The sequence below is a fragment of the Aptenodytes patagonicus genome, chromosome Z, assembly GCF_965638725.1.
Source record: "Aptenodytes patagonicus chromosome Z, bAptPat1.pri.cur, whole genome shotgun sequence".
NCBI lineage: Eukaryota > Metazoa > Chordata > Aves > Sphenisciformes > Spheniscidae > Aptenodytes > Aptenodytes patagonicus.
This window is the reverse complement of record NC_134982.1, coordinates 25088043-25111950: the sequence shown is the minus strand read 5'-3', so window position 1 is coordinate 25111950 and position 23908 is coordinate 25088043. Positions and strand designations below refer to the sequence as shown.

Here is a 23908-nt window from a genome sequence, read left to right as displayed (position 1 = left end):
GATGATTAGTGCAAAGGCAGTAAAACAATAAAAATACTGTAAATTCTTCCTCCTTTACTGCTCATTAACTTTTATGTTTACATCAAAACTGACCTTCTTGGAGAAGGAGTTCGTGAAGACTTTCTTTTTGTTGTTTTGGATGTTTTAGGAGACTTGGAGGGACTTCTACTCTTCCTTTTACGCCTTTCTCTACAGGACCAAGAAATTGAAGATCATCAAAGAATAAAAATAATAAACTCAGGAACCAGATAAAAACAGAAAGCTCTTAAGTGATCTGACACAACAAACTAAGTAAGTATCCCTGAATTTAACATTATATTACACCAACAATATATGAACTGTACAAAGAAAAAAAAAAAAAAATTTTGTATGTTTCAGTTTGGTGGGAAAGGGGAGGCTGGAAGTGGGAAAAAAAAGGTTGTGCTCTTTCAGATTTTAGTTTTTTGTTTATCCTCACATGCTTGTACTTATAACTGATAACAATGGAAACACACTGAATTCACTAATCCTGTATTAGGTAGGAGTTTCTTCAGTCAGAAGAAGAATCCATTTGAATGAAGAGCCACATTAAGACAAAAGGCGTAACTTGAGCAATATGAACTTGAAAACGTAACATTACAACCTGAAGATCACTGTAATTTCAGTTCAGCCTGACTGAAGTTTAATTCCTAAATACATGAGCTAGCATTCCTATTGGTTTAGAAGCAAACAGTGCAAAATGAAGCTCAAACTGTTGTCAAAATCAGAATAAATAAGTTAGTATCTATTGTTTTCCTAGCAGTCCTTGCTCAGCAAACAGAATGTTATCATTCTGTAACACACTGAAGAGCTCGTAGTATTTTACAAAACAGCTGTTTTACATAGATATATGGAATTTGCTGAAGTTGTTATTATGGAGTCTGATCTTGAATAGAACAAAATATTAAATAACTGGTTGCAAACATACTGAGGCCCATGTTAAAATAAAGCAAAAACTGAGCCAGTAAAGCTTAATTCAACATAAAGGTAGAACCTATCTCTGTTAAAGTAAGATCATTTTTTCCTATCACCTCTTCACAGAGGAGGAAAAGCAGACAGGAAGAACCATCAAAGAAAACCAGGGAATTTGAGAGGACACTTCAAGATATGGCACAAAAGCTACACTTATGCATACCAGCTTTTGCAATTCACACCATTAGGTGTAAACATTTATATCTTCAGTATTTAGAAAGGCCAAGAAATCAACAGTTACTAGATAAATTACAAAAGGATGTATTAAGATATGCCTAGTATCACTATCTGGATTGATACTCTGACAATATCATCTACCGTGACCTCCTGAAGCTGCGCAGGACAAAATTTCATAACTATTTTGTTCGGCAAGCTCTTGAGTTTGATTTGATCTTTGGTAAACAAAAATATAAAGTGGCCTCAAAATCATGGAGAAAATAACACAATTACTGATCAGCTCTTCACTAGTTAACATGCATCTCATTTTGAACATCTTCACATTTATCAGCACCTTTTTTCAAATGAGGATACTGGAAATTGATATATTATTCTGACAGTGCTCCCACTTGGGCTACACTGAGTACATTCCCACCTTATTTTGCTTTCCAGCATACATATCTGTGAGTAACCAAGTGCCTTAGTAATTGCGTTCGAATTAGAAACCGTTTATTCATGAAATCTAATTTTCAGTTTCTGCTTTTCATATTTCAAGTTGAAGAACTACAAGTGTGTCTGACAGTATTTGTTTCCATCTCTATTACAATTGTCTATACAAAGATTTTTGTGCACCTGTTCTTTTAACACTCTTAAGCAATACTAATACAGCAAAATTTAAGAAAAAACAAGTCTGAATACTTTGATAGTGACCCTGTGTCTCTTAATCATACACAGAACTAACATTCTGTACCTATCTCCTCTGCTTGCCTGTAGATGTCTGTTGGAAAAGGAGCCAGATCCTCCTCTTCCTCTGGTGCATGTCTTTTCCTTCAGCTAGGAATCACAAATAGCCATCTGATTTCTAGTACTTGCATGCTGTCTGTCCGTAAAGCACCGTCAGTTGCCACCTAGTTCTCAGAAGGTCCTGTATGTCCTATTCCACCTTCACCTCTTCTCAAAAAAAGCGACTATTTGTCCAATATTTTACACTCATCAGGTAAAGGATCAGCAGTCCCAACTCAGTGCTGCACTGTAAATCCAGGCAGCTGAAATACCAGTTTGTTGGATAATCTTCTCCAGAAAGTTTGTAACCATTTCAACTAGGCAACGTCAATCACCAAAGTAAACAGATACCCCTAAATGCAAGCTAACTGGGGCTCTGTAGCCCAGCCTATTCACAATTACTTTTCAGAGAATAACAGAATTACTGAGATTGGAAGAGCCCTCTGGAGACCACCTAGTCCAACCTCTCCCTCCCTCACCTTAAAACAGGGTCAACTAGAGCAGGTTACTCAGGGCCACATCCAGTCAGATTTTTAGTATCTCCACGGATGGAGACTCTACAATCTCTCTGGGTAACTGGTTCCAGTTTGCCCAGAAAAAACACAATTTAAACATTAGAAAAAAGCCTTTATTTCCAATATGCCAATATGTGCCTACTGCCTCTTAGCCTGTCACTGGCCCCCACTAAGAAGTCTGGCTCTGTCTTCACACTCTCTCATCAGGTATTCATATGCATTGATGAAGATGCCCCCTCAGCCTTCTCTTCTCCAGGCTAAACAATCCCACCTCCCTCAGTCTCTCCTTGTATGACAGATGATCCAAGCCCTTTATCAGTTTCATGGCCCTTCACTGGACTCACTCCAGTATGTCTGTGTGTCTCTTGTAATGGAGAGCCCAGAATTGGACACAGGATTCCAGATGTGGCCTCACCAGTGTTGAGGAGAGGAAAAGAATCACCTTCCTTGACGTGCTGACAACACTGCCTAAAGCAGCTCAGCATACTGCTGGCCTTCTTGGCTGCAAGGACGCCCAGGTTCTTTTCTGCCAGCCAGCCTTCCAGCCAGTCAGCCCCCATGCTGTACTGGTGCAACGGAGTTACTCCTGCCCGGGTGCAGGACTTGGCCTTTCTCTTTGTTCAACTCCATGAGATGTCTGTCAGCCCATTTTTCCTGTCTGTTGAGGTTTCTCTGAATGGCAGTACACTCCTCTGGAGTACCAGCCTCTCCCCCCAGTTCTGTATTGTCTGCAAACTTGCCAAGGGTGCACTCTGTCCCAGTGTCTAAGCCACTGATGAAGATGTTCAACAGTACTGGCCCCAGTATTGATACTCTAAGGATAATGCTATATCTGAAGAAAGAATTGTAAATGCATATAAAAAAGTATTCCTCTCATCCTCCACCTTCAAAAGAACATTGTTTTTGTTTAGTAACGTGTATAAAAAAAATTAACTTCATCTCAAAGTACGGTTTTGTACTGTGAATCCACTAGAAGAGATGCACTAATTTTCACCAGAATTCTTTGCCCAAGTACATAGCATTTGAGCCTTCCATGATGCCTTCTTAAATAGCAAGATTCTTAAAGGGGAGCATAATTGTTGCAAACTAGAGTATGAATTTTTGGTAACATCCAGCTAACTACACTTGCTATTTGACATTAGGAACTGGGTCTTCTACCAAGGTTCTTATATAAGCTACACATTGTCAAAATCTTAAATCTTTTTCCTACACTTACCTAATTCAATACTCCTGAGGCCTACAGACAGAAAATGTTATGTTTTCAAAGCTAGCACAACTACCTCTACTCTGCATAGGTCTTGAACCCATGAAATAATGTTAAAAATGCATTAAAATAGGAAGCTGTATATGCTTAAAGAAGCCACAGTATTTTGCCCATAAACCTCCAAAACAACATGGACATTTCATATAATGCAAATAGAATGTTCAGAAATTATTACAACCTTTTCTGCCTTGTATGAACCATGAACTCCTGAATTTTGAGGACTGTGGGAATTTTGCTTTTGTCCAGTGAAATGATTACAATACATAGTACTTTTCCCAATTCATCTAGCATTTCATTCTCTCAAGGTAACAGATAAAATTTGCTATCTAAATTTGACATGTGATGTTATTGAACTCCCTAATACCTGAGGTATTCAGAAAGGACTTTTTCCACCAAAGCTTCTGAACTTAAGTCAGCCGCAACGCTATTAGAATATGCCTGAGTTAGACCACTTACAGAACTTATAATCAATCTCACAGCCTCTTTTTGCTGTACTGAACTTATCCAGACTTCCACCCAGTGTAGCCTCCCTCAGAGGCAAAAACAACAGCTACATTAACTTGAATGTTTTCCTGTTTACTATCAGTATCATTAAGGAATGTTACTTTTTACTTGTACCTGGCCATTTAACCAGCTAAACAAGGTGTCCTTATCTTCCCACTGAGATACATTCACCCTCCGAATGGCTAGCCAGCCAAGTGACATGCTTGCTTCCTGCTGTTCAGACATCCAGCTGAAGAGCGGCAAGTACTATCACCCAACTGTTCGTAAGATCCACAGACCAACACTGTACAGTATGTAAGTAACCAAGGAACTATGTAACAGCAACTCAAACTTTCATCAGGACAAAGATGATGTGTGATGTCACTTTATCAGAACTTCTGAATGGCTCCAACACAGAGAAATGGCATAAGAATCATCTACTTACTGTCCTCAAGGACTATACTATATGGTTATGTGAAAGGCAAGCACCAGCAGCCCAAGAGAAACTATGTTCTATCAGGCATCATACAGAGCTCTTTGTAATAGATTTTACTTTATAGGAAAATCTACAACACTGAAATAATACAAATTTACTTAGTAAGAGACATGGTGATAGTGATACATAAAAACTAGGATGGTGTCTCACTGAACTGACAAGTCAAAAAAAGCATGAAAAAATTCTAAACAAACCTGCTGGAGCTACGAGATCTTCTTGAAGAGCTATAGCTTCTTGGGGGTGTTCTGGATCTCTTTTCTTTCTTCTTTTTATCATCTCTCTCTTTTTCTCTTTCTCGCTCCTTCTCCTTATCCCCATCTTTTTCCTTTTCTTTGTCTCTGTCCTTCTCTTTGTCCCCTCCTTTGTCCTTATCTCCCTCCTTGTCCTTAATCTTCTCTCTGTCCTTCTCTCCTTCTTTCTCAGTATCTTCTTTTTCCTTGTTCTGGTCTACTTCTTCCCTGTCTTTTTCCTTCTCCTTATCTCTCTCCCTTTCCCTGTCCTTGTCCCTATCTTTGTCCTTATCCTTGTCCCTATCCCTGTCTTTGACTCTCTCGCGATCTTTGTTTCGCTCTTTATCTCTCTCCCTGTCCTTCTCCTTGTCCTTCTCCCTGTTTCTCTCTTTATCTCGCTCTCTTTCCCTGTCTTTGTCTCTGTCTCGGTCTCTCTCTTTCTCCTTGTCTCGGTCTCTCTCTTTCTCCTTTTCTTTGGCCTTTTCTTTTTCCTTGACCTTTTCTTTGTCTCTTTTCTTGTCCCTGTGAAAAGCCAAACACAAATCCATTAATTCATCTTCGAACTTTCCAATTAAAATTACAACTAACTCTTTAGCATACATTAATTGCTCAAGATAAAGTATGCATCTCTGTCGAAAAACAGTAATTATTCAATATTTTAATTTTCCACCCCTGTTCACCATGAGGGAAAGGTTATATAGCTAGGAAAAATTTGGAAACCAAATTGGAGAAGGGGAGGCCAAAATCAAATCAAACTGTGATCTTCAGAGAGATGTTACTACACTTTGAGAGAATATGTCTCTTCACCTCACAGTTATGTGATTACACATACATAAATTTTCTACATTTTGTCAGGAGTGAGACAAACTCTACAATCCGTAAGTCCACTCTTTACTGAAAGTGTGTCCACATAAAATGGACTGCAGATTAACCACCCCCACATGAATAATGACAGCTGACTGACAAAAGTCATTATACTACAGTGTTCTCTCACACAGATATCCTGGAACTGCTTGGAAGTCCAACAACAATTAATAGACAGAAATAAAAAAGCAGGGATGAAATTTCACCAAACAAATTCCCTCAAAAGGCAAGTGTAAGGTCAAAACTCAATCAAGACAATATAATCATCTGTAATGTCATTAGGAATTTGAAAATTATTGAAAAATTGTTAATACAGTAAAAACAGAAGCAAGGATAACAGAACAAGTCAGCTTCTTTGGGACAGGCAGAATGAACATGTTCATAAAAAGAAGAACAGGGAGGAAAATTTCAACTGATGTTCTAGTCGTCAAGCCAAACAAAAACTTATTAGATCACAGCTTTGGCTGGAAGATTACATTTTGGTATAGGATTATTTGGAAGTGCGAGACTCCCATCTTTCCTTTCTAGCAAAGAGACACATGACTTCTAGACCTGCCTCTAGGACACGAAAACGAACAACTGTTCAGAGAGATAAACAGGAGAAAGCACAAGAGGAGAAGTTGATTAGCAGGCCTTTACATGTCCAAGACAACCAGACTAACAGAAATTGCTGTGTCTATTGGTATTTTTAAAGACTCTCAGAGAGACTCCTTCAAACATGAAAGCTCCTAAGCACAGCCCCCACCCTTCAACAGAAGAAGTGTTTGGCTGTATCTTCTTCTCAACTGCTAATAAATAGTAGGCTGTTGTATGCTCTGTGACCTGACAACTTTGGTTCCCATCACGTTTTGGCAAATACTTCTTCAGAAGTCTCAGAGAAGGAATGTAATATCATAAAGATGATCATAAAGATGGAGCAGCACGCAATCCCTGCGATAGCAAAGAGCCTCACAATGACCCAAGAAGTGCCTTCCAGTTAATTTATCACAGAGATTTCATTGGACTTGCCCCTTCCAGTGAGCAGATATCCCAAGAAGCTCCAGACAACAGCAACAGAGAATCAAAAGGATCCATCAATAAAGCCCAGCTAGCTACGTAGCCTATTCCTGTTTCCACTGAGGTCCACGGATCTGCAGTTCTCTTTCCCACAAAACTTCTTCCCTCAAAAAACAAGAGGCAACTGCACAAGCTAAGTATGAAGCTCCCTTTAAATGCATCAGGGGAATTACAGAGATGAAACAGAAAAAAAAGTACCAAGACTTCTATTCGTGAAGCTACTTTCATAGGCACTTTTGTTTTGTGAATATTCACTACTTCATCCCACAGAAAATTGTATTATCTTGTTGAAATTTCACAGTTCAATAATTACGCAATCAGACTTAAAAAATAATAGACTAGGTGAAATATAGATGTATTAGATCCTGAAATGCAAATATGCCACATAACAGACACATGCATTTGTGCTCACAGCAGTGTATGGCCAATATGAGATAGCCAAAGGCGAAAATAAAAGCTCATGCACAAAAACTTTATACATGTTCTCAGAATGCAGGATCAAGTTCAGCCTGAATCCAACCTCTCAACAGATGTAGACTGAACAAGCATCATCCACTTTTTTGTGGGTTTCACAGGCTACACAGAACATTCCTAATCTATTGGTTAAAGTCTGGCAATTGCAGTTACCTATTTTTGGTCAGCGTGCACATTGGTATAAATGTAGACTAGACTATCAAAGTTTAGGTACCTCAGTGTGGTGGTTTAACCCCTGTAGGCACCATATGAGCTACTATGAAGAAAATTAACTCTATCCCAGCCAAAACCAGTACACTCAGCATTAAAATTTTCTTTCTATTCTTTTGTCCCACAGACGAAGCCCAGGGACAGGCTAAAGCATTCAGAGATTCCACCCTTTGCCATCACCTATAAGGTTTGTTAGATTTTTTTCAAAAACTCTGTACTGTGTGCTAAGAACAACAGTACCATTTCTTAGGAATGGAACTCACCGAGAACGAGAGCGACTTCTTGATTTCCGCCTTTCCCTAGATCTAGACCGTTTTTTCAGGGGACTTCTGGATCTGCGTCTGTCCTTGTGTCTTGATAGTGATCTGTTGCCAGATCTACTTCTATATGAACAATGCCAGAAGAAAAATACTTTAATATTGAAACTTTATAAAAATTAAATCAATGAACAAAGGAAAAAACCCATAAATCTTCCCTTACTACATAAACTTTAAAGAGTTACACCTCAGTAATATACTGCCTACCAACATTTTTGTAAATATGGATACTTTATGCTTCACCAGGTGCACATGCCCTCCTTCGAAACAATGCACCATCTAAGTAATACCCATGCTTCATAATAACCTCCATGATCATTCTGGAAAATATAAATTCATATCATATTAGGATAGCTGTCCTTAGTAAATTACAGTGCATAAAATCTACTATAGACAATTTCTAGCAGCTTGTAAAAATAATTAGTTACATTTTGTTTCTTTTCCAGGCCCAGTAACTTGTTGCAGTCTTGGGTCACAGACAAAAGATGGCTTTAACTGGTCTCTTTTTGCTTTGTGCTCCAGCCTTACAATTTCAATGAACTTTAAAAAAACAAAACAAAACGAAAAAAAAAAACCCACTATCTGTGGTTCAGCATTTAGTCAAGTTAACTTTCAGGTGAAAGGATTTGTTAGCATAGACTTCAATTATAAGAATTCTCAAGAAAAGGAATGAGCGTTTACTACATGATAAATAAGGAATGCAAATAATGTGCAGACACTCTGATAAAAATCCAGCTAAAGTCTTCTGATAAACATATATAGCAGAGTCACAGATTTGATGAAGAAAATAAGACTTCTAAAAATTACAGTATTCTTTTTTTCCAAAATACTCCCTATTTTTGGAAGATCATACTCCCTGGAAAAGCAAAAATAAAAAGCTGAATTTTAACATTAAGTATCAAAAACCCACATAATTGGATACTTTGCCTGAGAGGTTAAGGTACCATAAAGTTTAACCTAACAAAGACAGAAAGGCCATGTATATTACTCAATAAACCCTGAAGAACAGGGAGGTACAAAAAATACCAGCTCCCCCTGTCTTCTGGAGTTCAAGACACACAGAGCAAAATATACCAAGAGAGGAGAGGCAACCATTTTTTACCTACAGCTTTGCTCCACTTATCAGCACAGAAACACAAACTAACTAAGGGCAAATTAATTACAATTGAGTCAAAATGAGACCTTGAATAAATTTTATATCCTAAGAGATGAAAACAATTTAAGTGTTTTATAAAAGAGTAAAATAGCGAAGTGGTAAGGATAGTTATTCTTAGGGATGAAGTTGCCTCAACAGATCAGACTGGCCTTTTTTCAGCATGTTCTCAAAACTGACAGTAGCAGTGGTAAATAATTTAAAAAAAAAAACCAAACAAAACCAAAAAAACATCAACAGTTGTTTAAAGCACAGGTTTTCCACAAGTGAAAAAATGCAAGTTTATCTTCTAAAAATCAATTTGGTTTGTGGCAATACAAAATAGTACTGAGATTACTGCAGTGTTACACAAAAAGATTGTTTTTCAGTTATGTCCTGCGTTAGAGAAACAGCAGAGAAGCAAGCAATAAGGAAGTGACCAAATGATTCTTCTTGCATTAAAAAGCTACCTAATATTTTGATGTCATTAGATAACATGCACTGTGGTGTCTTGCTACTGCAAAACTGAAGCCTGCACTTATATCATATTTGTTTGGTAGTATACTTGATGATAACTCCCTCTGGCTGGCTTTTCTGTACCTAAAAGAATTCTAGTTGCCTTGTTAAAAGACGATGTGTGAAAGGATGCAACAGAGCTGCTGCTGCAACACTGACAACGCTCACCTTTTTAAAGTGTAAGCTATCAAATACATTCTGAATTTTTTTTTTTATACTTAACGTAGCCAAATATCTTTAGATTGATTAAGTAAATGCTCAGAAGACATTCCTAACATTGAAAGAATCTGAACCATTTCAGGAAGCGTTTGTAAGTCTCACATAGCAAGACTGTCTCATTCTTGGAAAAAATCTTAAAGGGTATACTTTGGGGGTGATCTAGTAATGTTATTTCCTCCCATATTCCAAAGCCTGTTTCAGAACTGAAGAAGTTTAGCAAAGCAAACAAAATCTGAAGAATGAAAAACTGCCCCTAAAGTCTTTTTCTTCTGCTTTTAAAAAACATAGCTTTACATTTACAGTACAGTAAATAAAAACACTGCATGTGTTAACTCGATGTTTAGAAGTTCAGGACATCAGGAACTTTCTACTAGCAAAACCAGCCAGCCTATCTGCTCAGGGTGCTAACAGTAAATAACATGTTTGATCCACAAAATACAGGTAACTATTTCTTTTTAAAATACAGGTCACAAAATGATATTATGCTACATGGCACAAAATGTACCATGAAACTATAGAAATGGTTATGTTACATGGCACAAAAAGTGCCTTCTAGTGTGTTTTAACTGAAAGTAATCCTGAAAACGTTTAGCATTTAGAAGGAAGGAGTATCTGCTCAGAGACGAAGTTCCTGGTTAGTCTGATCTGCTCAGTGTAAGTTAGTAATCTTCTCTACAGAGATACTTGTCTTATAACTCAGTAAGAAATCTCAGTAACCACCACCACTCAAAAAACCCCAGTATCATCTCTTAGTCCAAAATAAAAACCATACCTACCTGTGTTTTGAGTGTGATCTTTTCCTTCTAGATCGGGATTTTGAGCTAGACCTGGATTCTGAACGAGAATGGGAACGAGATCGACCGCCTTTTCTTTCACTGCTCTTTCCAGACTCTGAGAGGAAAAAACCACTTTGCAGTGTAAGCTCAGAACATTTAAAGATCCCAGTTAACAATCTGGCACAAGTGGAATGTACCACATATAGTGCAAGGGGCCTACTCTTTGCACATCTTCCTTCTTTGCAAATATCCTTCAGAAACATCCAAGAAAGTCATTGCATATACTCGTTGAGTGCAGCCATCCTGCAGCAGTACACATAAACCAGATAATTATAAACAGCTAGCTCTATTAGGAATGGGATTTATGTTGCTGCCACAATGCACAAGATCACAACATGTTCTCCTCTTGGTCTATTATTTAATATAATTACTTTCTTTTTTTTTTAAATAACCTGAGAAAAATAGAGTAAATTTAGAGGGTACAATTTTGAAAACAAGCATAAAATGTAAATAATAATTAGTATATACTATATATTAGTATACTTTCTATACTTTTAGATATTTCACCCTCTGTACAAATATTGAAGTTTTATTCCTCAAACATTGTTTTGCAGGAGGAAGGGATGGAGAGAACAGGGTGAGAAGTTTGATCCAAAGCCAGGCAGTCAACAGAAACCTTAACAGTGACCTCACCAGACTTTGATTCAGACTCTGAAAGATTGTTATTCTGCTGCTTAACATTGAGATGTTAGAGCTATTTCTCTTCCAACCCTACAAAAACACAAAAAATACTCACCCACCCCCCAAAAAAACCCCTCAAGACTCCGCATTATCTAACCTACGTAAGACAATGTTTGTCAGTAAGAAGAATGACAAAATCTCACTGATGAAAAGAAAAAGGAGGATCTCAACTGAAAGTTTAACAAGTTGAGAATTTTTTTATGCTGTGGTTTTGCAATCAGTTTAAGTCAGCATAAATCAGCACTGAAAATGTCTAACCTCTCAACCCACCAACACCTTCCTCCTCGACCTGGCATCTCAGTGTTAACAGGGATCAGGGAACCAATCTGGATGAAAAGAAGTCCTTTACAATATGTTAAGTTTTATCCCAGATTCATTCTCTGATCCCATTTGCTATGAGGATGCACACAGTCTTGAGCCAGCATGAAAAAGAGCATAGCACAGGGACAAAATTAACCTGCTGCAGATAAGAAAAGCATATTACTGCTTTCAGAACCATGCTAGCTCCCTCTGAACATGAAACTATGGCATTAATGGGTGATAGAGGAGAACAAAACAAAATATAAAGCATTTTCTTTTAAAAGTTTGTAAGTACTTTGAACTTAAAAAGCACCAACATTCAGTATTGATTTAGTATTAACTTTGTATTCTTGAAAACATTCAGTGAGCATGTATCTGAAAATAAGATACGATGAAATAAAAAGTCAGCTTCATTCCACTGCTTTGTTGCATGAACATAATTTTGATTATTTTCTTTTTTTTCCCAACACATATTGATCACCTTTGAGTACCCTTTTCCTGTGTTTGAAAATGCTCTTAGAAGTGTGTGCCAAGGTACGCACAGAACGTGTCTGTTAGGTAATGAACATAATATACCTACCTGGCTCAATAGCAGCAGATATGAAAGACTGGGCTTCCCTTACTCTCTTCATCACTTCTTCCAGTTCCTTGGCAGCAGCTTGTGGTGTCATTTCAGGAGGCTTCACTATTGCGTTATTGGAGTGATTAATTCTAAATTAAGGAAAAATAAAACCTTTAACTCCCAAACACTTGAAAAGGGAAAAGGAAAAACAACTAAGAAAGGAAAACACCTCAACTTCCATGTACGACTAAAAACTTCAAAGTTCAGCAAAACTACAGATTTGTCCTAACACTGATCTGTTCTAAGTATCTAAAATGTATTTTATTGCTTTCAAATCTTACCATTTTTAAATAAATGCAGAACAATATTTCTGTGTTAAAATATTTTCTAGTAGAAGTCTAGGAATCTATTTCTCTATTTCAGATCAAATCTCTATGTTAAGGCCTACTAGTTACATACACATCATACAGAAAGCTTAATTAGTACTAAGGACTTTGCAGATTCTTTCACTATTATAGCTTCCACTACCTCAAGATTAAATATAAATGTATTTTACTCAATGCCATCCATATTCTTCTCAGAGAATGTTATGCCCAACCTTGAAACTAGAGTTTATAAAATTTACTAACAATAGGTCCTTACATTAAAAAAATATTCATCACAGCACTTTCCTGCACATCAGTCATAAATGTATAAATCTCTCATTCAATAGTCATATGAATAATTAATTTCTTACTTCAGTGGCCTGTCTCCAAACATAACTCCATTAAAGGCAAGAGCTCGAGGTACAGAATTTTGGTCTGCAAATTCCACAAACGCAAATCGTGTTGGTTGCGTCTCATCACCTGCCATTCGCACAAATTTGACTTCTCCAACTTGCTTAAAGAATTCCAGCAGCTGATCTGCTGTTGTAGTCTAGAAAGAGTCGGAAGAGCTCAGCTGATGTACAATATATAATGAAAACCACTTATCCAATATATCAGGTCATCTAAGAGCTACAGATTTTGGAAAGATATCTCACCATTATTACACAGGCGACATGAATTTGGTAATGTTACACTTTAAGAAAGACAGGTATTTTTTCTTCCATTAATCTAAAGAATATACTACAATTTAAAATAGTGCAACCAGAAGCCTTGAAGTCCTACATCTAGGTTAAAAAAGCATTTGGCACAGGATTTTGCACTTTTCAGGCAACTCATTTGAAATAGCTGATGAGGAATTTCCTTATACACCTGTGTCCAAGCTATTGACTGTGAATTTTGATCAATTAAAAAAAAAAATCCAAACAATGTTATAAGACTTAGCTTTTATCTGTTTTTCTACTAGCTTCCAGCTTGTTTTATTTTATCACGATCAATAGTACTTTTACACTCCAGTAGCTACTTTGGCAGTCAAAAAAACCCAAAATAAAATACTTATATTGCCATCAGTCAAAAGCAAATTGTTTTTCAATTAACTCGATCAATTGTTGAAAAATCAAGTTTCTGACAGACTTAACTTTCCTGTTATAGAAACTCAAAGGTATTTATGCTAATTTTGCAACTTCCACTAGAAAACATCATTCCATCTTACTGTACTTAAGCAACTGCACAGTGCTACAGGGGACAGCTACCATGACCTCACGACTTCTGAGCATTGCTCAGCTAACGCAACCCAGCTGAACATTTGATCAACACACACAGTCATAAGTATGTTTCTTGAATTCAGCTACAGTGTGATTTCTCTGGTATCCTGCCAGAATGAATTCCACAGTCTTGTCTGATCTGATTGGCACAGGAGCATTCAAAATTCAAAACATCACTAGTAACCAAAATGATTATGTTTTTTGTTTAAATTCCTATTGTCATCAACTAATGAAAACTCTTTAACATTTAAGATTAGAATTCATAAATTACAATTCTACACCTTCCATTAGTATTTCCATTACACAAAAAAAAGCTACCTGGGAATTCAAGTTTCCAACATAGACTGTTCTCCTGATTTCATCAATTTTGGATGGATCCACATTCCCCATAATTGGTGGTTGTGGTATTTCTCCCAGTGCCGTAATGTTAGGGTCCAATGCTGCTGCTGGTATAGCCCCCAAAGTGCCAAGTGAAACACCGAGCTGGAAAACACAAAAACACAATATGCTTTGCAACCAAGCACTGGTGGGAGATACTTCACTTGTTAATACTTGCCTGCCTTGTGCATTTCTGTAAAAATAAATCTAATGAATATAGGCAATACCTTAAACTTCAAGGTCCCAGCTGAGCACTTTTTTTAAAAAATAAAAATCTACTCATAAATAACCTTCTATAGTTAAGATTTTCTGTGGGCTATCAGTTAACATCTTACCAAAGAGGTCTGGCCAGGGATGCAGTACATCAATCAGAAAACATATAGGTTTGAATTTCTAATGCTTGCAGTCAATCGAATTGAGTAAGATGCCTTCAGACACTGCTAATACTCTTTTTTTTTTACCACCACAAGTATTAGGAGTAGATGAGGAACTGCTGAGCCCTTGCCCAGCAAGGCAAGAAGGGAATTTGCGGTGCCCAGGGCCAATTTGTTCTGTAATAGGTATCAGTCCATCAAACGGACAGATAAGGTACCTTTTGGACAAACACATCACGTAAGGCAAGATTAATTACAGTTGAAATGCGAAGGACATTAAGTCTAAGTTCTTTCCCTACAAACACAGTCACTTCCTAGAGAATGAGGACAATACAGCTCTCATTTTTGGAACTGGGAATTGAAAACTCTCCTGGGGAACGTTATAAAAAAAAGTCACTTAAAAATCACTACTAAATTGGTCTGCTGAGTTTCTGGTTTGAATTTTGTTTTCTCCACCCAAAAAGCAACTGCCTTTCCAGCAAACAAATTTTCTAACAAGTGTGACAAATTCTCAACAAGCCACCAGTAATTTTTTGTTTATGTAACAAAAGAGAAAACTACTCTATTTTAACTTGAAGTTTTCCCTGAATAGGTCAGAGCAGCCTGCAGATGTCAAGAAAGGCTTACAGAGGCAAAAGGGAACTGAGCAAAGTAGCAGCAGCTAGCTCCTATGCTTTTTGTAGTGAAAACATTGTTAGGCAAACAGTCAAAAGCCCTGTCATAGAGGTAGCAAGCAAAGCACCCTAATGAAGCATTTTAATATTCCGAAGAACTGTGTGAATGGTTTATTATGTAATTATGTTTTAACAAACTTTTAAGAGGTGCCTAGCACTGCCACTGGACCAAATTAATGGGTCTAGGGAAGGACAATTAAAATGGACACAACCAAAATCAGTATTTATCCACTATTTTTCAAAATAATAATCTGAAAGAAAAACCTAGGAAAGACAGCGTATGGACAACTTGTGATCTACCCTCAAAAGAGGCACCACAGCTAAACCCTCACTGACCTAGCATACAAGACGACAACATCCATGGATCAGATAGTTCTTGTTCTCTGAACACAGAAAAGGCTACTGAATATAGAGGAAACCAGAAATCAGACAGTGACTGAATTTTACTTACTGTAGTCAAAGGGGTTGGTGTAGGTATAGGAAGCAACCCTGCACCAGGCATCAGGCTTGTCATAGTAGGAGCAGGCGCCAATAGAGAAAGGGCTTTGGCTTCATCTGGGATTTTACCTGAAGAAGCAAATGAAAGCATTACACAGAGTTGGAACACTACACAGATGTTACTCTTTCTATGATTTTACAATTACCCTTGCATTTAAAAATGTAATAAATAACAATGAATCTATCTACCAGATCCTTACAAAGAAACAAATAAGAACTTAAGTTTTTCCTTTTACCCTGCTCTACTAGGAAAAACAAAAGTGAGCAAAACTTCAAAGACTAGCAATCTCATTAATGGATTATTATTTTAAAAACTGAATAATGTATACAATTATTTAACACTTTGAGCTATGGGTCACCTGTACTGGAAACTTAATGTTCATGAACCAAACGATATCAAGCATGGACGCTTTCCCAGGGCGGTGTTTTCGCGGTGATCGAAAGTTGTTTTACACATGACAACCGTTCGTGTTGGCTGCATCACTAATAGCACACAGAACATCAGATACAGAAAAGAAGAACATTTTTTAAAGTTTAATCCCCAGAAATGGCAAATAACCAAATCAGTAAAAGAAAAAAAAACCAAAAAAAAAAACCAAAACCAAAAAAAACCCCAAAGTATGTGCTAACTGAAATTTGTGCTTTTTTAAATTCCTCTGGTGCTACCTACTTTGGATGTAAAAATAAATAAAAATAAAATAAAAACTACTGAACTACTGTGACTCCACATAATACATACTACAAGTAAAGTTGGAGGTGGAGGAGGGGAAGGTAGAAAAAATTTAGGTTGGTACTGTCTCACATTCTAGGTCACCTTAGTTTACGTGAAACTTTGATAAATTAGCTTTAAATTTACTGAGATTGAAGAAAATCATAACTGATCAGCTAAGCAAGCTGTATTTTCCCAAAATATGTATTCCCTACTATTTCAACCGGATTATATTCCCCGTCATGCTAAAAGTTTAAGTAATATCTAATCTGAATTAAACGCAGGTTTGACTCAACATTAGTGACAATTAGACTGCTAAATGAACCCCAAAAAATCTTCAAAAATTGAAAGATTTAATAGTTAAACAATTATGATTACAATTAAATGTACATATTAAATTTGAAATGCAACGGATTTAAACTGGAACAAACATTGAACACTAAACTGAAAAACTACAGAAAGAAGTTCTAATTATACTAGGTATCTATGATCTATTCAAAATTACTGGCATAATTGTATATATGCTATCCAACTGAGCCCTTTGGTATCACCCCATGCACTTTAATAAAATATATGTTTTTATTTAAACATTGTTTTACAAGTCAAGGTATATACAAATACTGTGCCAGTGGCTTTTACTGCTTTGGTTCAAACTGTGTATGTTTTAACTATAAAACCCCTAACTTCAGGATTTAAAAATGAATGTATAAATATTCTTATCAAAAAGCAAAATATGAGGTAAGTTTCAAAACACTGTGCAGTTTTAGCTATACGAGTTCCAACAGACCCCACAGGAAACATACTACTTTAAAAAAAATAGAAAGAATAAAAAAGTGTTGCAAACCTGTTCTACAGATCTGCAGCAAGGACTGGGTTACAGTTGGATATGACCAAAGGACAAAACAAATCTAAATGAAACTTAATTTATATGTAGCATGGGTGGAATAGAAAAGATAAAATAACAGTACCCATTTTTTTCTCATGCTTCCTATTTACATTTATTTTATTTATGTTAAATTTTGAGGCACCTTGCTCCTTAACATGTAACAAACCACTTGATTTTGCTATCTAAAGGAGAAAAATAGGAAAATTATTAGCACTTAAGAATTAATTGTGCAATAATGACTTCCAGGGCTTTTTAAAAAACATGCATGAATCTGAGTCATCATCACAATGTTCAGCACTCTTTACAGATCTCATTTTGAAGTCAGGCATGCAATGAGACATGTACCTGATTTGCCTGACTGCTCATGAGTATCAGGTACTTTGCTGCACATCCTGCCTAATATGTAGCTAACTAACAGGCTTTCAAATATACAATTCCAGCAGCTGTGCATGCAAATTAGGCATAGAATTATGTACTAGTTCTTCTGAAAATCTAAATACTTAAGTGTTTTGAAATTACTAATGAACCAGACCTTATCCTGAACAGCTAGCATCTTGCAATTAACTGGATACTCATGCAGGTTTCTACAGGATCAACAGACATGGCTCAAGTAAATCCAATGGCAGAAATGGCTCCTAAAGTGGTGTGTCTGCATTCTAAATTTAGATCCTTGGTCAGTAATGTACATAAGTATATGCCTAATTTAAGTATGCGCTTACGTACAGCCAATTCTATATACACTTAACCAGATAAACTTAAGAGATGCTTAGGCATTTAGCCCTTTTAAAGAGGAACTGAGTGAGGCACATAACTAAACAGACAATGAGTCAAGTTCAGAAAGGTACTTAAATACAAGCCTAAACTTTAAGTATATGGGTCATCTTACTGAAATAATTGGAATTATTCATTTGCTCAAATGTAGCTCAAGGAATCCACTGAACATTTTCAGTTAAGTGCACCATTATAGCAGTTCAAAGAACGAGTGACATGCGTATCTAAATTGTAAAGTTAGCAGTATTACTTCCAGGATACTTTGGTCCTTCGACAATGTAATGTTTTATTTTAAATACAGAATCTAGTTGGTCAGTTCCATGCCACAAACAAAGATTCATTTATTTTATTCAAGAACGAGAAAGGGTCTATCTCTACAGACAGAACCCTGAAAATTTGCCTGTCTATTCAAAGATACTGTCTTTTCAAAAGATCCTTCTCCCATTTTTAAGACCAGGTCAAACTTTTTAACAATTCTATAGAAAAAAAACTGTTGTGGGGAAAAAAAAGAAAATCTGAAATTTTTGCAAATTTACTTCCCTGTTCTTTAGACAGTTTTGCAAAACAAATTAATATGTGAGGCCAAATAACCTCACAAGTTACAGGCTTTAAGTTTTGGAGTTTTATCTCCATGGATTTATTTATAAAATACAAGCCCACAAAGATAAAACGAAACATGTGGGTTATGACACAACAAATTAGGACATTTTAGTTTAAGAATAACTTTCATTTTTTAAACTCGTGGCTTTTAAAAGCTGAATGGAAATGAGGTAAAGATATTTATTTTCTAATGAGGAAAACAGACAAAATAAATATGCCACATCTATACCACACCCTTAGAAAGATTTCTTAGAAGCTCTTGTGTTTAGTAAATTACAGATTCTATGATCATTTATTTATTGATTCTTCACTTTGCAAAGGAATCTGGAAGCAGATATAGATTAGCTCTGCATTGCCTAGAGACACCCTATGCTTCTTAGGAAATGTACAGTTGTCCTAAATATCAGTTATGATTGTTACTTTTTGTATCATCAAAGTGCTGAAGAGCCCTAGTCAACCTAGGCCATACCAGAATCCATTTTGCTAAATGCTGAACAGAAGTATCTGCGTTAAGCAAGTACTAACCACAGTATTTTTATCCCCCTCCAAGTGCTCAGAAGAAATTAATTTCCTACTCTTTGTACTGAAACTGCATGGTTAACCCTCCCCCCCGAAAACTGCTTCTGCAATAAGTTTGCTTGCTTTAAAAATACTTACAGTTCTCATCTACTCTAAACATAATTAAAGGAATTTTTATTTTCCTGCTATTTTAAATCAATGGAAAACGCACACTTACAAATAAAATTATTTCTGTGTGATCCAATTCATGATTCTTATTGGATTTAGCAGCAGTGATTAAAGAGATTACACCTACTGGCAATTACCTCAACTGCCACAGCTAAATCCAACAGAGATCACGAAGCAGAACTCTTCCCAGCTGCAGTGCACAGCCTGGTGCATTACCAGAGTGAAACCAATTGATCCCAATGCAGCTGGCTGGGAAGAGCAATGCCGGTGGACTAGACACACCCTGGTCCACCACTTCTGTTTGAGGGCTTCCGTTTCACAAGAAGTAAGAACATCATTTAGGGATGAGAACCTTCTCAATCACTCCAGCATGAACTGCTAGGGCTTCTGAGACTGTGAGATGACTGAGAAGACACTTTTTTTTCTTCTTTTTTTTAAAAACCTCTTCTTGAAATAACCACCACTGGAGCATGTCAAAGTGCAATATACACATACACACACACACACACATAGAGAACTGATTCAATCTTCCCACAAATAACAGTGTTAAAAGACAATGTGCCTCACATAACACATTCCAACCAAAACTTCAGGCTGCATTTGTACTTATGAGTGGTAAACAGTTTTTTCTGAAAATTACAGAAACAAAAGGATGAAATCTTACTGCCACTGACCTCACTGGAGTAAGGTTTCATCAGAAGCAAACAAGTATTTCATGACATTCAATATTCATGAAAGTTCAATTTCAGAAATAATTATTTTAAACTCTTCATATTAGACATAAATAGTAAGCCTTCTTTTAAACAGACCATGCAACCTAAGATAAAACTACTCTGTTGAGAAGAGGAAAAATAGCAGAGAAAGATCATGACTTTACTTTGTAAAGTCAATTTCTCCAGAAGTAAGAGTTTCAACTGTCCTTTTCCAAGATAAACTCATACAGCATAACATACGAAAGAATGTATCTTAAAACTGATATATTTTTCACTATTCCTGTCTTCTGACACAATGTGCTCATCTGTTGAATTTAGGTGCTTGAATGTATTCCAAATCAAGTTTATCCATAATTCACAGCATAAAAATGAATCATATTCTAAATTCTGTGTATACCATCCACCATTCATAAGCAGCTTCAGGTCAACTTCAAAATTAAACACTGTGAACCCTTTACAAAACACCATTTTTACAGAACTGAAGTACCAGTTCACAAGTACAAGGGAAAGAGATTTAACAGAACAAAACAAAAAAAGGGACAAAATAAAATAAAAATAAAAGAAACAAAGGAAAGAAAGCAAAATAAAATAAAAACAGAGACAGGGCGTCCATCTTCAGCAGGCCAGACTTCGATCTCATTTCCCCCATGAAGGTTTCACTTGGCGGCAGGTTTAGTGGCATGGCAAACAATGCCTAACTCAGGCAAGTGTAACAGGTCTGCCTTGGCCAGTCTAGTCATCTAATAATGCACAAATATCACACAGAGAAAACATACAAAACCAAATTAATAGTCAAAATCCATCTACCAGATAATGTGGACATAAAATTTAGAATGATTAGGGTGGCATCTTTGTTTATCTTTCAACCTTTGTGTTCTCAAAGTATAACGTTTAAAGAAAAACCTACCGATACACACACAAAAAAGTCATATTTTGACAGCTTAATAACGTTACTTCATTTACAATTACATTTTTGTTAAATTGTTTATTAAATGTCACAAAATTAACACTGTTTTCATTGTGTAGTGATTCCCTCCTCATACTTGCTTGGTTTACCACTGTTTAAATACACTCCAAATTTCAGATTTTATTCTGTTTTTTAAAACCGAGTCTTCAGTTTCCATTTTACCTCTCCTCTATGTTTGATTCGGCGCATGAAATGGTTTATTACTGGCACCATTGGCCAACGATGTAATTTTACCTCCCAGTAGAATATAGCCATCACTACTTTTAAAGCCTGTGATACACTCCACTGAATCCATTAACAATGCATCATATGATACACTGTGAATCAAAAATCTTGCGCTGTGGTCTCCAAAGCCATACTTATTCCACCCAGTCAATTCCTCAGAAAGTTAAACCTATATAAATTCACATCTTTGTAAATTAAAATTAGTGATTCTGTTAAAAGAGTGTTACATGGAACAGCATTCTGACATTAAAAAAAATTTGACCTCACAGCCCAATCACTTGTTCACCTAATTAGGCATAAACCTCTGTGGGGTCCAGAATGATTTTGAACAGTGACAATTTTTCTGTAATATGTTTTCTCAGAAATGCCTAATAAGTCAGCTACAAATGGGGTTGGAACAACATGTGTCAGAACTTTGATTTTATTCTCCTTCCATTCATTGTCTACCATCAAGAGACACAGGAAAACATAGCTTTACCTGCCTGTTGCCATATCACGTCAGGCAGTGATCTCATCACAAGAAAAACACCAGGAAGTGTTGTTCATTCATTAGGCGGCAATCTTCCCTCTCTGGCAATACTGAACCAGTGTTAAGGTCTTTCCAATGAAACGTAAAACTAAGATCCTCATTAATTTGTAGTCAATTATTTAGGGGCAATTTTTCAATAATAAGGACTCTGGTCCCATTAGCCTCTAGAGAGCTTCAAGTGGATTCAGCAATATCCTCTTTGTGGTTTAAGAACAAGTTCAAAAAATAAAACCAAAATGCCCTGAAAACAAGGCATAAAAGCAACTAAAAATCTAGGCTTCACAAAGACAAATATATGTGCCATATGCCCCTATTAAGAAGGCTACAAGAATAAGCAGTATATTGTAGGTCAATACAGCTTTTAGTGAAAGTACTTACAGAGTCTATGAAATTTTGGAGACTTGTCAGAGTTTGCTAGGAACATCCCAGACCATTACTACAGCAGCACTAATCTCATACTATCCAAATCATGATGTGGCAAACATGCCAAAAAATGGTACTCTGGGACCACTATTAACAAACTCCAAAAAGTCAACAGTATTTTCTGAAACAAAACCTGACTCTTCCAGTTAGAAAAGTTACGTTAATAGGAGGTATTTCTGGACTTCCTTATGGTTCAATCATTCTAAATATTGTTGCTCATGGCAAAACAGCTACCGTGTTCAAAGTGAAGTTAGGTTCACTCCACCAGCTGGAATGTTTCCACTCCAAAGAAGCAAAAAGTCCAGAACCAAATGGGCAGATGCTCAATTCCACAATGAACCCAATGAAGTCAATGGGGCTCTGCCTAACTCCAGCGATACGCCTACCACAGGGCCGTGCTTCATATAACTGTATTCAGATCTGGGATATTATACTAACAATACTAACTACCTTGTATTCAACACATCTGTAAAAGTATGGCCTCAAAGCTAGTTAAGGGAACACTTGTAAATTTAGTAGTCACCAAGCATTTTATTTTATTAAGAATTTTAAAAATATGTTACATTCGAAGCATTCTGTACAGATCATTGCATTTTTAAAGAGCTATCTAAAACCAAAAAGGAGTACCAGTATACATAAGAAAGCCTTTTTATGGCACACAAAGTAATGTTTTCCACAGTAACAAGAAAGGGAAATTGAATTTTTTTAATTAAACTAGCAGGTAAATATTTATATTCAAACAGTAATTATCACCATGAATGCTAAGTATTTTAGATTAGATGAATGTAAAATGGCCAAATATATATATCACATGTCTACAAGAAAAAAATGGGATTCAGCCTAAAAAAAAAGGAAAAATAATCAGTATCTTAAAAAAAAACAAAACACCACACCAAAGGTGATACATTAAGATCCAAACTGCAATGTTATCAGTGCCAGGAAATTGCCTCATCTTTTCAGTGCTCCATTGACTTCAGTGAGAACTCTGTGTGAGAATAAGCTTGCCAATGCAAACCATATTGAAGGGAATTATTTTACCTTCTTTTCCCTCAAAATATGTAATAACTATAGAAAATTGAATTATCCTAATTTAAATCAACTACCTTTTTTCTAACGCTGACTTTCAATTAAATCTATACAATTGGGTTTCTTAATTCAATTTTCAATTTTGTTTCAAGGCTTTTTTTGAAAAAGCAATAAAATAAAATAAAATAACAACAGAGCACCACCTCCTTACATGGAAAGCTTAAAACAATTAGCAGACACAACAAAGAACAACATTACAGAAGAACGTCTAAAATACCAACCTTCTGCGCAGGGCACAACTATCAAAGCTCTGTCAATAAAAACCGTGTTAGTTAGATGCTGGGCCACACCAACACTCGATGCTTCACGAAACTTAATATAACATACTTTGGAGGAAAAAGCAAGAGGTGCGTTGCTGCAAGATAAAAGGAAAAAAACAATTAGTCACATTAAGTAATTGTATGCATGGATTTTTAACTATTACTCCTTAATAAAAAAAAGGTTTTAGACTTCCTGGAAAAGTTTGCCAAAAGGCAAGAGTATAGAAATTTACTCATTTGCCTACTTACTACTTCACTGAAAAAAGCATAGCATAGCACATCCTCCTTTTTAATGGAAACCTAGGAAGCCAAAATCCCAAATTAACAAGGCTAATTTTCTTTTATAATCTTGCTAAACAACATTGACCAGTACATTCCAAATTACTATCGTAAGTAGCGTATTTATTTGAAACATTT

At 36.3% G+C, this 23908-nt stretch overlaps 1 protein-coding gene across 2 annotated transcripts in view; it reads right to left on the bottom strand.

Annotated features, from left to right (window-relative positions):
- Positions 1-23908, bottom strand: part of SREK1 (splicing regulatory glutamic acid and lysine rich protein 1) — a 42459-nt gene that overhangs the window by 7842 nt on the left and 10709 nt on the right. Inside the window, exons 1-10 of one of the 2 annotated variants that reach the window (XM_076362905.1) lie at positions 23453-23496; positions 15995-16118; positions 15589-15704; positions 14030-14194; positions 12821-12999; positions 12103-12233; positions 10482-10596; positions 7785-7904; positions 4882-5439; positions 94-189 (exon numbers count right to left, since the gene is read on the bottom strand). In XM_076362905.1, the coding sequence (XP_076219020.1) occupies positions 94-189; positions 4882-5439; positions 7785-7904; positions 10482-10596; positions 12103-12233; positions 12821-12999; positions 14030-14194; positions 15589-15651 (1427 nt within the window). In that variant the 5' untranslated portion in view covers positions 15652-15704; positions 15995-16118; positions 23453-23496. Of the gene's footprint in view, positions 1-93; positions 190-4881; positions 5440-7784; positions 7905-10481; positions 10597-12102; positions 12234-12820; positions 13000-14029; positions 14195-15588; positions 15705-15994; positions 16119-23452; positions 23587-23908 lie in introns of those variants that run through there. The other variant, XM_076362904.1, reaches the window with a different exon arrangement.